Consider the following 15,527-nt stretch of genomic DNA (forward strand, 5'->3'; position numbering starts at 1 on the left):
GGCAAAGTTGCTAACTGGAGTTTAAGGACAGCTTTTTGTGGAAGGAAAAAGAAAATGATATACAGTACAGTGCTGTGAAAAAGTTTTTTTGCAGATTTGTCACACTTAAATGATTCAGATCATCAAACAAATTTTTATATTACACAAAGATAACCCGAGTAAATACATAATGCAGTTTTTACATGATTTCATTTAAGGGAATAAAGCTGCCCAAACCTGTCTGGCCCTTTGTGAAATTCAGCCACATTGGAGGGTTTTCCAGCATGAACAGCCTGTGTAAGGTCATGATACAGAATCTCAATCAGATTTATGTCCGGACTTTGACTAGGCCACTCCAAAACCTAAATTTTGATTTTTTTTTGAGCCATTCAGAGGTGGACTTGCTGGTGTGTTTCGGATCATTGTCCTGCTGCATAACCCAAGTGTACTTGAGGTGAGTAATGGATAGCCAGGCATTCTCCTTCAGAATTTTATGGTAGAGCTCAGAATTCATGGTTCCATCAGTTATGGTAAGTTGTCCAGGTCCTGAAGCTGCAAAGCAGCCCCAGACCATCACACTACCACCACCATGTCTGAATGTTGGTATGATGTTCTTGTTATGAAATGCTGTATTAGTTTTATGCCAGACGTAACGGGGTGCACACCTTCCAAAAAGCTAAACTTTAGTCTCATCAGTCCACAGAATATTTGCCCAAAAGTCTTGGGGATAATCAAGATGTTTTTTGGCAACTGTGAGAGGGGCCTTTGTGTTCTTTTTGGTCAGCAGTGGCTTTGGCCTTGGAACTCTCCCATGGATGCCATTTTTGTCTCTTTCTTATTGTTGAATCATGAACACCGATCTTACCTGAGGCAAGTGAGGCCTGCAATTCTTTAGATGTTGTTCTGGGTTCCCTCCTCTAAGTCTCCTGAAGTCCTCATGCTCCAAGTGACCATCTCTGGCTGTGAGGTGTGAGGAACAAAGACCAGGAGTCACTCACCTACGAGGAAGAAGGTCCAGAAAACTCTCGGCAGGTACATGGGTGGCTCTCGCTCGCTGTGACTAATAATCTCTGGCTGTGAATTGCATTTATTACTTGTGAGCCAGGGGAATGCAGGTCAACCAGTTGAGTTCTGTATGATAAATATGAACCAAAATAATTGCCCCGAGGTTTATGAAGACATAGTCACTCCTCTGCCCTAGGTGGCATCTAGGGTGCTGTGTCACCATCTTATACGTCCTACATGGGGGGGCACACTGGCTCCTCTAGTTCCTTGACAGTTGTCCTATCTTGTACCGGAAGCGGTGGCAGCACGTGTTTTCCACACCTTCAGGTGAAAGCACAGCTGTACTGCCTTCCAGCCTACTTGGGATAGACTGGCAATATTTGTTACTTTATTTGTTGATAAAAATCTTGCGTCCTCAGTCCTGACCCGTTTGTGGTATTCGTTTTCATTAGAAAAGATACAGAAGAGATTACCGGATACAAAACTGAGAAACTTTTCTGATGCTCAGTGCCGAAATTAAGTTGCACAGCATTCAATCCTTTCATGATCAGAAGACACTGAATACAAGAGGTCCAGAACTAATTAAGCAGTGTCTGTATATGTCGGTTAACAGTGACAGCTGCAGCCTTCCAATACAGTGACAGCTGCAGCCTTATAGCACATTGACAGCTGTAGCCTTCTAATACAATGACAGCTGCAGCCTTCTAATACAGTGACAGCTGCAGCCTTCCAATACAGTGACAGCTGCAGCCTTATAGCACATTGACAGCTGTAGCCTTCTAATACAGTGACAGCTGCAGCCTTCTAATACAGTGACAGCTTATTATGAACTCTTGGATAAGTCGTCGTTGTGCTCCTGGAGTTCCAAAGCCTTAGAAATGGCTTTGTAACCCTTTCTAGACTGATGCATGTCAATGATTTTGTTTCTCATTTGTTCTTGAATTTCTTTAGATCGCGGCATGATGTGTGGCTTTTTTAGATCTTTTAGCGTGCTTCACTTTGTCAGACAGCTTCTATTTAAGTGACTTCTTGATTCAACAGGTCTGGCAGTAATCAGGCCTAGGTGTGGCAAGTGAAATTTAACTCAGCTTTCCAAAAAATGTGGTTAATCACAGTTCATTCGCGATTTAGCAGGGGGAGGGGGCAATTACTTTTTCACATAGAGCCAGGAAGGTTTGGACAGCTTTTTTATCTTAATAAATTAAATCATCATTTAAAAATGTACTCGAGTTATCTTTATGTAATAACAATTGTTTGATGATCTGAATCATATAAGTGTGACAAATATGCATTGATTTTATATATATATATATATATATATATATATATATATATATATTACACACTATATTACCAAAAGTATTGGGACCCGGCCTTTACACACACATGAACTTTAATGGCATCCCAGTCTTAGTCTTAGGGTTCAATATTGAGTTGGCCCACCCTTTGCAGCTATAACAGCTTCAACTCTTCGGAGTGTCTATGGTAAGGTTTGATGATTCTTCCAGAAGCACATTTCTGAGGTCAGGCACTGATGTTGGACGAGAAGGCCTGGCTCGCAGTCTCCACTCTAATTCATCCCAAAGGTGTTCTATCAGGTTTAAGTCAGGACTCTGTGCAGGCCAGTCAAGTTCCTCCAACCCAAACTCACCCATCCATGTCTTTATGGACCTTGCTTTGTGCACTGGTGCGCAGTCATGTTGGAACAGGAAGGGACCATCCCCAAACTGTTCCCACAAAGTTGGGAGCATGAAATTGTCCAAAATGTCTTGGTATGCTGACGCCTTAAGAGTTCCCTTCACTGGAACTAAGGGGCAAAGCCCAACCCCTGAAAAACAACCCCACACCATAATCCCCCCTCCACCAAATGATTTGGACCAGTGCACAAAGCAACGTCCATAAAGACATGGATGAGCGAGTTTGGGGTGGAGGAACTTGACTGGCCTACACAGTCCTGACCTTAACCTGATAGAACACCTTTGGGATGAATTAGAGGGGAGACTGCGAGCCAGGCCTTCTCGTCCAGCATTAGTGCCTGACCTCACAAATGTGCTTCTGGAAGAATGGTCAAACAATCCCATAGACACACTCTTAAACCATGTGGACAGCCTTCTCAGAAGAGTTGAAGCTGTTATAGCTGCAAAGGATGGGCCAACTCAGCATTGAACCCTGCAGACTATGACTGGGATGCCATATGCATTGATTGCCTCATTTACATCAAGTTATTCTAAAAAGAATCAGCGAAAAGAATATATTCTCCCTCAAATAGGCAGAGACAGTGTTGTGTGTTCAGAGAGCCATAGAAATGGGTGCAGCAGAGAAGACGTTTGTGGATTGCAGAGCCGTGGAGTTGAATAGCTCCCTCCTGTTGTTAATGCATACAAAGTGATGGGCAGTGCGACTTACTGTATGCCCACCCATCACATGGCAGTATTCTCTATGAACTAAACTGGGTTTTGGTGTTGTTTCATTTCAAATGCGTAGTCAGCAGGGAATTTGCCACAAGGAAATGTCAGTTTATGGGGCCACCAGTAATCCATGCTGCTCCTTAACACCCTCTAGTCCTTGGTCCCCTGTCTGTTGACATCCCTGCTCCACAAACAAGGGTCACAAGAATAAACGGGCTGCAAACGGAGTAGTACAAAGTCTGACACCCCTCTTGTCACCCTCCAACGTGTTTCGTCCAAAGAAAGGGCTTAATCATTCAAATCTCCACAATTAAGCGGAATGTTATCGGTGTGTGGTCCATTTATTCTTAACAAAATGTCAGTGTTTTATCGATGGCACTTTTGGCATGATAGAATTGAGTTTTGATATAAATCGTTTTCTTCTTTTTAATGTTAATAGCAGTTATATTAAAGAATATCTGTAGGTGTAGTCTTGGGTTTAGAGATTAGGTTGGGGTTAATATCTATTTTTGAGGGTCACAGTTAGAGTCAGGATAAAGCTGGACATACATGTGGCAACAGGAGTGCATGCATAGGAGGCACTAGAGCTCCTAATGTCTGGAATTGTGAGTGATCATCTTATTCTTTAAGCTGAGTCACTTGATGAGGCTCCTATTATTATTATCTTTATTATACAGCATTTATATAGTGCCAACAGTTTGCACAGTGCTTTACAAAATAAAGGGAAACAGTACAGTTCAACACAGTTCAGTAGGGTTGGGAGGGCCCTGCTCGTAGGAGCTTACAATCTGAAAGGGAGGTAGAAGTGATACCGAGCAGGGAGTTGCAGTAGTCAAAGGGAGAGAGCAAGGGAGTGAATTAGAAGTTTGGTGGTGTCATTGATTAAAAAGGAGCGTGTTTACAGAGGTGAAGTCAGGAAGATTTGGACTGTTATTAGATGTGCAGCCCGAAGCACGACGAGCGGAGGGACTGATGACCTTGATGAAAACGTTTAGGGAGGGGACATTGGATAAAATCACCCCCAAACAGATGAGGGGGACTTGAGAAAGAAAGACTGCTTTATCATTGGTTGAGTCCAAAAGAATAGTTTAGTAAATAAACAATAATATTAATAAGCCAATGCATTTTGGGGGTTCACATACTCCACACCTCCCCTTAAGTATAATATGACTCCGCAATGTCTGGACTCAAAGTGGCTTTGAAAAATGTATAGACCTCACATACCGATGACAATTGTCAGTCAATTTCAACCCCATTCAATCCATTTGGAATTGCTAATACTGTTGCAAGCAGGGGTGTATTTACCATGAGGCAAACAAAGCGTTTGCCTGGGGCGGCATTTTTCAGGGGGGCGGCGTCTGTATCAGGATCAGCTTTGCTTGGCTGTTTGTAACAGTAAAGAAATGACATGACATCACGTCTGGTTTACTCAGGAACCATTGGCGCCAGTTTTGAAAAATCTAAAACATTCAAAAACACAGATCTTGGGGTTCTGAATGCTTTTAAGGGCAGAGGAGGGATTTGGGGTCTTATGGACGCCAGATCTCTCCATAAAGAGTACCTGTCTTTACCTGTTGCTGTCACAAGGATGTTTACTTTCCTTGTGACAGCAATAAAAGTGATAAAAAAATGAAAGCAACAGTGTCAAAAATAAAATAAAAAAGTGCCCCCCTCCTCCCATGCTCACATGCAAAGGCAAGCACAACGTCAGTCCCGCATGCACCCAAGCTGCGATCGTCCCACACATGTGAACTATCACCACAATCGTCAGATCATGGGCAGTAATTCTAGCACCAGACCTTTTTCTGTAAATCTAAAGTGGTGACCTGTACGGATAGCAAAATTTACATTGTTTGTCTCGTCGTTCCATGGGCATGCGCAATTCTAAAGTGGCTGGGGTGGGACAAATTTAGATGGGGGGGGGGGGGGCGCTTTTAGTCTTGCCTAGGGCAGCACAATACCAATATACACCACTAATGTATTTACTGGAAATGAAGAAATTTGCCACCCACAATTTTCATTGACTAGCAGAACTCGGTCGATTGCGCAGTCAAGCTGTTAATTTACAGCTATACAGGGTAAGTGCACTTATCCTAATTGCCCCTTTACCCTGACCTAACCTAACCCACCCTCCCCCTCCTCAGATGCATACTTACCTTCGATCTGATGGTCGTAGCCTCTGGTGTGTATGCATCTGTGTAGGAAGGGGTTGGTTAAGTCAGGGTAAATGGAGGAAAGGGGTAATTGTGTCCTTTGTTTTCAAGTGCACTTATCCTTTAATACAGTTTATTAAAAGGTTGGATTACAATGAAATTAAAAACAGGAGTAAACTACGGCAATTTTGTGAAATGGAGTCAGATTTTTCGGGGCAATTCCAAAACCATGTGGTCATTTAAAACCACTACTACTTTATCAAATTGCCACATGTATGACCAGCGTAATGGTATCACATGGTGTCACACTGCATCGTTACATCAATAGTATTACCTTGTATAGTAAGTTACATAGTTGGCTACATCCCACCATCGCCTTTGGATCTGTTAGTTGAATAACAAATTTGGCAGCATTTTTTCACATGTTTTTAGACTGTACACCCTGATTTTAACCTGTGTATAATAAATGTTTTTAAGCACATTGCTTTTTTGTGTACTATTTTGCTAGGCACGCTAAAAATCCCCCATATGCCCGTGTCTCCCCTAGTGGGGAGTTCAGGGATACCCTGTTATTTACATCTAACACTCCTCCATCCCCCCAGACTGACAATGCTGCTGTCCACAGGTGGCCTTTTTTCCAGAGTGGGGGTGTTGTAATACAGGAGGTGTGTTACTGACCAGAACACCAGGTGAACACAGAGGGAAAAAAGTCTAAAAAAAAAGAAATTGAATGCAGCCACCACATCTAATGATCAGTAAGCTGCAGTATATCACATTTTTGGTTTTGGGTTTAATGCCGCTTTAACAAACTGCTACTACAGCATTGGGGGTTCAGCTCATTTTTTTCATAGCTGTACCTCAGATTTTGTTTTACATCTACATTTTGCATTGTGCGCATCTGGAAAAGGGTACCCAAAAATCTGCAGCCCTAAAAAGTCTAAAAGCTGGCCATACATTATACAATTTTCTTGTAAAAATTTCCTTTAGATTTACCAAAACCATATAATATGAGGTCAGACCTAAACACTTTTCATTTGTATGCAATCAGGCAGGCTCCTTGCACTACATAGCTGAAGGTAACTCTAAAAGAAAATAAATAAGAAAATTGTATAATGTATGGCCAGTTTAGGGGTTGATTTACTAAAACTGGAGAGTGCAAAATCTGGTGCAGCTCTGCAAAGAACCCAATCAGCTTTCAGTTCAGTGGCGGCCCATCCATTAGGGGCGCACGGGCAACACCCCCCCCATGCGTCCCGCTCTCTAATCTACATGCAGGGTGCCGGCACATGGATTCCGATTGGGGGGGGAGGGGGTTTCAAGCACGTGATTAGAGCCAAAGGCTCCAATAGGCTTCAAAAAAGAGTGAGCCCACCCAGTTGTGTGACAATAGCAAATAATTATCCTCCTCCCTGCCAATCAGGAAGCGGGTCCTGAGACCCGTCACCAGATTGGCTGAAAGGACGGGTGATCCTATTGGACGCCGTGATGCAGAGGAGGAGACACAATAGAAACCGCCCGCCCCCTGTAGGAGTGCTGCCCACCCGCAACCTAGATGGGGGGTGCCGCCGGCAAAAAAAAAAAAAAAAAAAAACACCAGCCGCCACTGTTCCAGTTTATTGTCAAAGCTTAATTGAACAAGCTGAAGTTAGAAGCTGACTGGCTACCATGCAAAGCTGCACCCGATTTTGCACTCTTCAGTTTTAATAAATCAACCCCTAGGTGTTTATAGAACTTATAAAAGGCTGTAATATTAGTACATCAGTTGACAAAAAAATAAATAAACTGGGAGAAAAATGGTTTTATCATGAGTCCTTTGAAATGCTTCATCCACCCAGCTGGATGGTATTCTGCCTGCAGCTCCAGTTGTCTCTTGAAATAGTTGCAAGTTAACACTTAACAAATGTTTCTCAAAAAAGAAACATACATTTCTGTTCCGTTCTTCCATGCTTTGTGTCTCCACCGCTGTGTCTCCATCTGTCTTGTGTCTTTTTTGACAATAATATATGACAACGTCTCTTCAGTTTTTTTTTTTTGGCATCTGTTTGTTTCATGTGTAGTGTGGCAAAACGACTTTCTCATTATTACCCTGACTTTCAAAGCCGGCGTTGTTGCATTTTCTCTGTGACCCTGTCGTCTCTTGGAGTTTCCGATGCTGGCTAACAAATTTTTTCTTTCTTTCCGCAGACCAAGGCGTGAACATGTACCGGAAGCCCCCCATCTACAAACAGCAAGGTAAAGTTTTCCCTGGATTGCAGATAGTCATCTCTGCCTGTTTTGCTTTACATTCGTGGCCTGGCCTATGCATGTCCATCTTCTCAGTGGTCCCACCAACACTGCGTTGGCTTAGCGCAACCAATATTCTGCTTCCTAAAAATGGATGTTGTTTATTTAATTAAATGTAGATCCTCAATACTTCATTCTGTGTCACATCACCCTAAACTCCCACTTGTCATGGAGATGCAGTAAAAAAAAAAGTATAATAATGTATAAACATGTATCATTTTTTTTTTTTTTTTTTTTATAAAGGTAAAATGTCTATATCCAAATATACCCAAATTTGGGTGTGAGGCTGCAGATTTCCTGCTGTTGGCACTCAGTGGGTAACATTTAACCCAAAAAATCCCCAAATCGTTGCAGTGGTAGAACCAAATTAACCAGGACAACCAGTCATTTCATTGTGACTGGAGCAGTTTCAGTTGCTGATTGGAGGCTGGTAGGAAATCCCTACTAATCGATGATGGTTGGGTCTCTTAAGCCTACGTTGGCCATACATTATACAATGTTCCTCTACAATTTTGCTTTACATTTACCAAAACCATATAATATGAGGTCAAACCTGAACACTTTCAGCTTGTATGCAATCAGGTAGGCTCCTGCACTACACAGTTGAAGGTAAATCTAAAGGAAATTGAATAAGAAAATTGTATAATGTATGGCCAGCCCAAGAAAGAGTTTGGTTTAGCAAGAAATTCCACCATGCGCTTTCTGATTTCTCGCTGGATGCGTACAGACTGATCAATGACCCTATAGCTCCAATTAACTGTAAACGTATGAATCTCTACCATCCCATCTCATATCTCTGTAACATTGTCTTGTTTTATTTTGTTTTATGGTGTGTTGTGTGTATCACCCTCCTAACATGATATGTGCCCTGCGGCCTCATCGTATTTTCTCAGTAAGTACTTAGCTTCCTCAATCCCACAAAGCGCTTCTGGGCACTTGGCTTAGTCTGTTCTTCTCATTTCCTGCACTCCCACTCTGTAACACCTCTATAAAATTCAGGATACCTTAGCATGTCCTTGTGAATCCTCGTCTCTCCATTCTTACATTTTATCATAAAAAAAATCAGCAAAGAGAAAGAGATGGATGGAGAGTAGAAGGATCACACAGAAAATGAAATAGAAATTAATTGAGTTCTCTGCACACACTAGGCCTGTAAATACAAAAAATAGAAAATAAAACTTCTGTGTATGCATCCAATACACTTTTTTATATAGTGTACAAAGCGCCTCGGTCTCTCCATCACTCTTTTCTGAGACGGGGCTTCAGGGTCCTGTATTGTGTGTAAAATCACAAATCACCACCAGAGAGCACCAGAGCCACATAAAGATTCATGTGCACACTACAACTAAAAATGTTTATTTGCCAACATTCAGATTTCCAGTTCTTTCCACTTAATTTCTTCCTTGCTGCTTCTTCCCTTACAACTTTCTTTTTCTTATGATCCCTTTCCTTTCTTTCCCTTCATTCATTGCAACTTCTTTTGTTTCTCTTCCTTTCCCTTACATTGATTTTCCTCCTCCCTGCCTTGCAATCCTTTACCTTCAGCCCCTTTCCTTTTTCTTCTTTCCAACTTTACTTTGCTTCTCTTTTTGTTCTTTTCCTTCCAACTTCCTTTTCTTGTTTTCTTCCTTTTATTTCCCTTTCCTTTTTTCTTTTTCCTTTCTTCTCCTTTTTCTTTATTTGCACTTTTCCTTTTTTTTTCATTTCGCTTTTTTTCCTTTGATTTTTTAATTTGTTTTCTGTTTTCCTTTTTCCCTTTCCTTCCCCTTTTATTTCATTGCTTCCCCCCCCCCCGTATCTTTCCTTAACTTACCTTGCCTTTCCTTTTCTTTCCTTACCTTTCTTTTCCTACTTTCCTTTCCTTTCTTTTCCTCTCCCTTCCTTTCCATTTCCTTTCATTTCCCTTCTCCTCCCCTTTTTTCCTTTTCTTTCCCTTTCCTTTTTCTTCCTTCCAGCTTTACTTTGCTTCCCTTTCTGTTCTGTTCCTTACTCTCCCTTTTCTTTATTTTCACTTTACTTAAAATTTCCCTGTCTTTCCTTAGGTTTTTTTCATTTGCTTTCTATTCCTTTTCCTTCTTTCCTTTCATTCCCCTTTTATGCCATTGCTCTCCTTTTCCCTACCTTTTTTCCCTTTTTCCGTATCTTTCTTTTTTTTTTTTCCTTACCATGCCTTTCCCTTTCTTTCCTTCCCTTTCCCTTTCCCTACTTTCCTTTCCTATATCTTCCTTCCTTTCTAATCACTTTCATTTCTCTTCTCCTCCCCTCCTTGTCCTTCCTTTTCTTTCCCGTTCCTTTATTTTTCTTTCCCTCAGGGCTCATTTACACTTGCTTCGGCTTCAACACAAATTAAAGCGCCAACTGCTTCAACATGCTTTTTTTAAGTGTTTTTAAATGCTTCGGTGGGGCTTCGGGGGTTCTTCGGTGGTGCTTCGGGGGTGCTTTGATGATGCTTCAGTGGTGCTTCCGTGGTGCTTCGATGGGGCTTTGGTGGTGTTTCAAGCGAACTTTGTCATAGACTTCTATGGAGGCTTTGAAGAAGCTTTGAAGCACCACTAAAGCGACGTGGGGTATAATTTTTGAAGTAAAGCCAAAGCAAAAGCAAGTTGTAAACGGTACTGTTTTGACTGGCGTGGAGAGAGCTTTAAAAGAGAAGTATGGTTTTTTTTTTTGTTTTGTTTTTTTGATTTATACTTACCTATGTGGATGCAGCATCAGTCCGATGCTGCATCTGTCCCCCGCCGTCTCTGCACTGAGAACCGAGTGAACACCGCCAATGGCTCGGTTCTCACAGATCCCCAAGAGGAGAGCTGCTGACTGTCAGTCAGCGTCCCTCCTCTCTGCTTCTCCACGCTCATTGGAGCGCTGAGCTGTGGAGGTGCGGGGAGCGGCATCTCAGTGGCTCGCTGAGACTGCCATCAATCAAGGCAGCTGGCGGATCCAGACTTGGGAAGTTGGGATGACACGCTGCCTCGACTGATGGCAGTGATGTCAGCGGAGAGCAGACTTCAGACCGCTCTCTGCTGAAAACGGGTCACAGGAGTGCAAAACTAATTGCACTCCTGTGAAGCCCAGCCTAAAAAGCTCAGGCTGGACTTCTCCTTTAACAAGGAGAAGCGTTTCTGAAGCAATGTTTTGAAGCAAGTGTAAACTAGCCCTTACTTTTATTTTCCTTTCCTTTCTTTTGCTTCACTTGCCTTTCCCCTTCTTTCCTTGCTTGTCGTTTTCTTTCTCTTCCTTTCCGTTCTTTTTTTAAATGTTTTCCTGCTTCTTCCTTTCTTTTTTTTTTTTTCATTAATTTCATTTCCTCTCCTATCTCTTCCGCTACGTTACCTTCCTATCATTTGATTTACCTTCCTTTCCTTTACTCTCTCCTAATCTCTCACATCCCTGCATTTATTTTTCTTTCCTTTTCTTTCATTTCCATTTTTTCCTTTTTCCCTTTCTTTATGTTTGCTTCCTTTTCTTCTCCCTTTCTATGTTTTCTAGACCCATGCCTTAATTTTCTTTTTCCTCCTTTCACTTCCTATCCTTTCTTTTCTATTCCCTTGCTTTCCCTTCCCTTCGTTTTCCCTTCTTTCTTTATATATTTATTATTTCTTTCACTTTTCTTTTCTCCCTTCCTGTCATTACTCATGCACTCACACATATGCAGACATACACACCTATAGAAGATACAGCATCTGTCAGCATCATTAGTTTAGAAGACACAGGGGAAGGATGTTACGATTAGTAGCTGTATCCCCAGCACGTGGTCAGCTGTTTAGGGCTCCTGCCTGATCCCCTCTCCTTCTCTGCCACTAATCCTTTATAATCCTCTAACTTTCTGGGCGGTTCTGATTTGTGCATGAGCCTCTCTTGGATCTGTCTTGGTACTGCGGGCTTTGTGGGTTACTGTGCACCAGGAACAGGTGGGATCCTCTCCTTAGTGGGGTCACTTAGGTAGAGTCAGGTAGTGTCAGGGACAGGAGAGATAGGTAACCTTGTGTCTTCCCTGCTGTCACATCTGTGGGACTGCGCTGTGACATATTTATATTTCAACATTAAACGCTACACAAATCTTGAGAGATTGGCTTATCCCTTTAAGAAAATAAGGCCTTTAGGGATGAACAAAATCCAGAACAGAACTGCTTCTAATTTCTGGCTTTTGGAATCTGGAGCCTCAACTAGGATTGTGAGGAAATATTAGGATTGCGTAAAATTTCAGAGACAAGGATTGTGGCCAGATGTTTATAGAACGTAAGATGAAAAAATAGAGTTGCTGCAGAAAAAGTCTGTTTTGTGTGTGTGTGTGTGTGTGTGTACAGTGAGGAACACAACTATTTAATCCCCTTCAGATTTTGTAAGTTTGTTCACTTACAAAGGCAAGAAGGGTCTATATTTGTTATAGGTGAATTTAAATGATAGAGACAGAATATCAACCAAAAATCCAGAAAAAACACATGATACAAAAGTAAAATAAGTATTTGATCCCCTACCAACCAACAATAATTCTGGCTCCCACAGACTGGCTACGGTATGTGCTCATGTGGTACACAGATTAGTCCTGTCTATTTAAGAAGGTTCTCCTAACGACAACTCGTTATGTGTATAAGACACCTGTCCACAGAATATCTTTCTTCCATTCAAACCTCACCATCATGGGCAAGACCAAAGAGCTGTCATAGGACATCAGGGACAAGATTGTAGACCTGCACAAGGCTTGAATTGGCTACAAGACCAGCAACAATAAGCTTGGTAAGAAGGAGACAACTGCGAATTTTCACAATGGAAATAATATAAAATAACCATCAATTGCCCTCGGTCTGGAGCTCTATTCAAGTTTTCTCCTAAGGATGATCATGAGAAAAGTGAGGGATCAGCCCAGAACTACACAGGAGGAGCTTGTGAATGATCTCAAGGCAGTTGGGACCACAGTCACCAAACAAACCATTGGTAACACAATAGGCCGACATGAATTGAAATCCTGCAGCACCCGCAAAGTCCCCCTCCTTGAGAAGGCACATGTACAGGCCCGTCTGAAGTTCGCCAGTGAACATCTAAATGATTCAGAGAAGGATTGGGAAAAAGTGCTGTGGTCAGATGAGTCCAAAATTAAGCTCTGTGGCATTAATTTAGACTCACCGTGTTTGGAGGAAGAAAAATGCTGACTATGACACTAAGAATACCATCCCTACAGTCAAGCTTTGGGGCTTTTTCTCTGCTAAAGGTACAGGCCGACTTTGCCGCATTCAGGGGCCAATGGACAGGGAAATGTATTGTAAGATCTTGAATGAGAAGCTTCTTACCTCAGCCAGAACACTGAAGATGGGTTGTGGATGGGTCTTCCAGCATGACAATGACCCAAAACATACCACCAAGGCAACAAAGGAGTGGCTCAAGAAGAAGCACATTAAGGTCATGGAGTGGCCTAACAAGTCTCCAGACCTTAATCCTATAGAAAGTTTATGGAGGGAGCTGAAACTTTGAGTTGCCAAGTGACAGCCAAATAACCTTAAGGATTTGGAGCAGATCTGTAAAGAGTGGACCAAAACCCCTCCTGAGATGTTAGCAAATCTGCTAACCAACTACAAGAAACGTCTTACCTCTGTGCTTGCCGACAAGGGTTTCTCCACCAAGTACTAAGTCATGTTTTGCTTGGGGATTAAATACTTATTTTTTTTATTTTATTACATTTCTTGGAATAAAATCAGATTAAAGAGTGTCAGTTAGTCCCCTTTAGTGACAGTATGTTTGCTAAACATTTTTGTGCATATTAGTGACTGTACATTCCCTAGCCCCATATATCCATGCTTTTAATGTTTTGAATACTGTTTCCAGCTCAGTGACTCTCTAAAGCCTAGATAAGAATGAGAAACCCCCTAAACTTGCACCTTCCAATGAACTGCAATGTCAGATCCCATACTCCTGTCCAGACTGGCCCTCTTAAAAGAGACCGTACAGGTTTATGTCACCATAATTGTTGAAAACCTTCAGGGTTTGTTTCCCTGACCTGCCTATCACCACGCCATTTTTGGGATTAAACTTTTATAAACTCATAATCTGAAAATAATTACCCGAGAAAGTAGAAGCAGTTTCTAAGCTGTTGAATGAAATTCTTGGATTAAGTCTATTGGCCTCTTCTGGGTGAAGCTTATTGCAAGGAAGGAAAAGGTTTTGCTGAAAATCAGAAGCAGCTTTCGGGGCCGGAGACAAATATTTGCTAGAGTTGCAGCGTTCCAGATCCCTCACCGAGGAATGCGCACATTTTCTGCACGATCGCCCATGTCTCCAATTAACGCATTGGCTCCATTGATGAAGTAGGGTCATGCAGTTGGTGGGGATGGGGGGGCAAGATTTCTTTTAAGTCTGCTATTTACATTGACTACATTGGTAGCATAACTGCCTGAATTATATTTTTAATATCTTTCCAAAATCTCAAATATCAGATTTTAAGTGGCAGGTTCTGCTCTGTCAGTCAAACAGTCTCTACTGCAATGCACAATCTAACATGTTTCAGACACTGGGAGCATAATGGCAGTGGGTAGTTGTGTACCTAGTTGTTTGGTTGGTGTTTTGAATGAAAATCCCTCATCACCCCTCCACTCCTCTGAAATGACTGTGTGAAATGAAATGAAGTGATGTCAGGCAGAGGCAGACCAGAGAGGTGGAGCTTGTAGGATCAGGAGGAAGGAGATTGAAGGCCCATTCTATAAAAAGAGGTGTCTTTGACAGGATAATTTTTTGATAATTTAAAAAAAAAGTGTAAAAAACTTGCATCAAACTCATTAAATAATGCTTCAAAAAATGTCAGACCATTTAATTTTACCAAGTCCAGTTTAATGGAGACAATTTGACATAAATATATAGTCTAGATTTTTATGTAGATTCGTCCTATAGACTGGTCAGCTGTGGGTTTTAGGATTGTGGCCTCTTGGGGGGAGTTGTCAGAACTGGACTATTAAGAATAGTGTGGTGATCAGCTGGTTGCAGGGGGGATGAGATCACACTGTCCTGGTGCACGGGGCTCTTGGTCACATGATGCAACAGGTTGGCATTCCTGCCTTGGCACATTCTCCCCACTGAGCCATACGAATTCCTCCCTGATCCCATCCAGATGCAGCTGCCATGGCAGCCTTCAACAGCTCCGACGATATCATCAAATCCTCCAAGTTTCCGGCTGCCCACGCTCCAGCACCCAATGAAGTCCCAAAGATTGAGACCGACTACTGGCCAGGCCCACCCTCAACCGCCGCCATAGGTAGGCAGACCAAACTGTTCACAACATGGCTCTCTTCCCATGAAACTTTGCCTGTAGGCCCAGGAGGATTGGCAGAGCGGAAAACATCTGCAGAGGTTTTCAGGAATATGCTGGCTGTAATTTTGAACCTCCCTGAAGATCCGGTTTGGTGAGGCTGTCATCATATTATCTTTATGGTGTTCATTAGCTGGGATTGACAGCACTAAAGTCTTTTCTTTCTGTTAATGTTGATCAGAGTTGTAACTATGTGTAATGGTACCCCACAGCAAAACTATTGCCTCTCTGATCTCTAATTCAAAGACAGTTCTTCTACCAATACAGAATACTTACTGCTTGTAAATCAAGTGTATCGAGAGTTCCAAAATACTGTATATACATGGATTACCTGTATCAAAATGTACTTGCCATGTGCTATTGCTTCCTGCATAATTCTCTGTACAAGCAGACAACTTTGGGCCCCAT

General features: G+C 42.1%; 1 protein-coding gene across 1 annotated transcript in view; it reads left to right on the forward strand.

Moving 5' to 3' along the window:
• Positions 1–15,527, forward strand: part of ABLIM1 (actin binding LIM protein 1) — a 375,358-nt gene that overhangs the window by 306,764 nt on the left and 53,067 nt on the right. Inside the window, exons 15-16 of the mRNA XM_073595843.1 lie at positions 7,730–7,777; positions 14,922–15,065. Coding sequence (XP_073451944.1) covers positions 7,730–7,777; positions 14,922–15,065 — 192 coding nt within the window. The remainder of the gene's footprint in view (positions 1–7,729; positions 7,778–14,921; positions 15,066–15,527) is intronic.

This window comes from Aquarana catesbeiana, linkage group LG08 (assembly GCF_042186555.1).
Source record: "Aquarana catesbeiana isolate 2022-GZ linkage group LG08, ASM4218655v1, whole genome shotgun sequence".
NCBI classification, from domain to species: domain Eukaryota; kingdom Metazoa; phylum Chordata; class Amphibia; order Anura; family Ranidae; genus Aquarana; species Aquarana catesbeiana.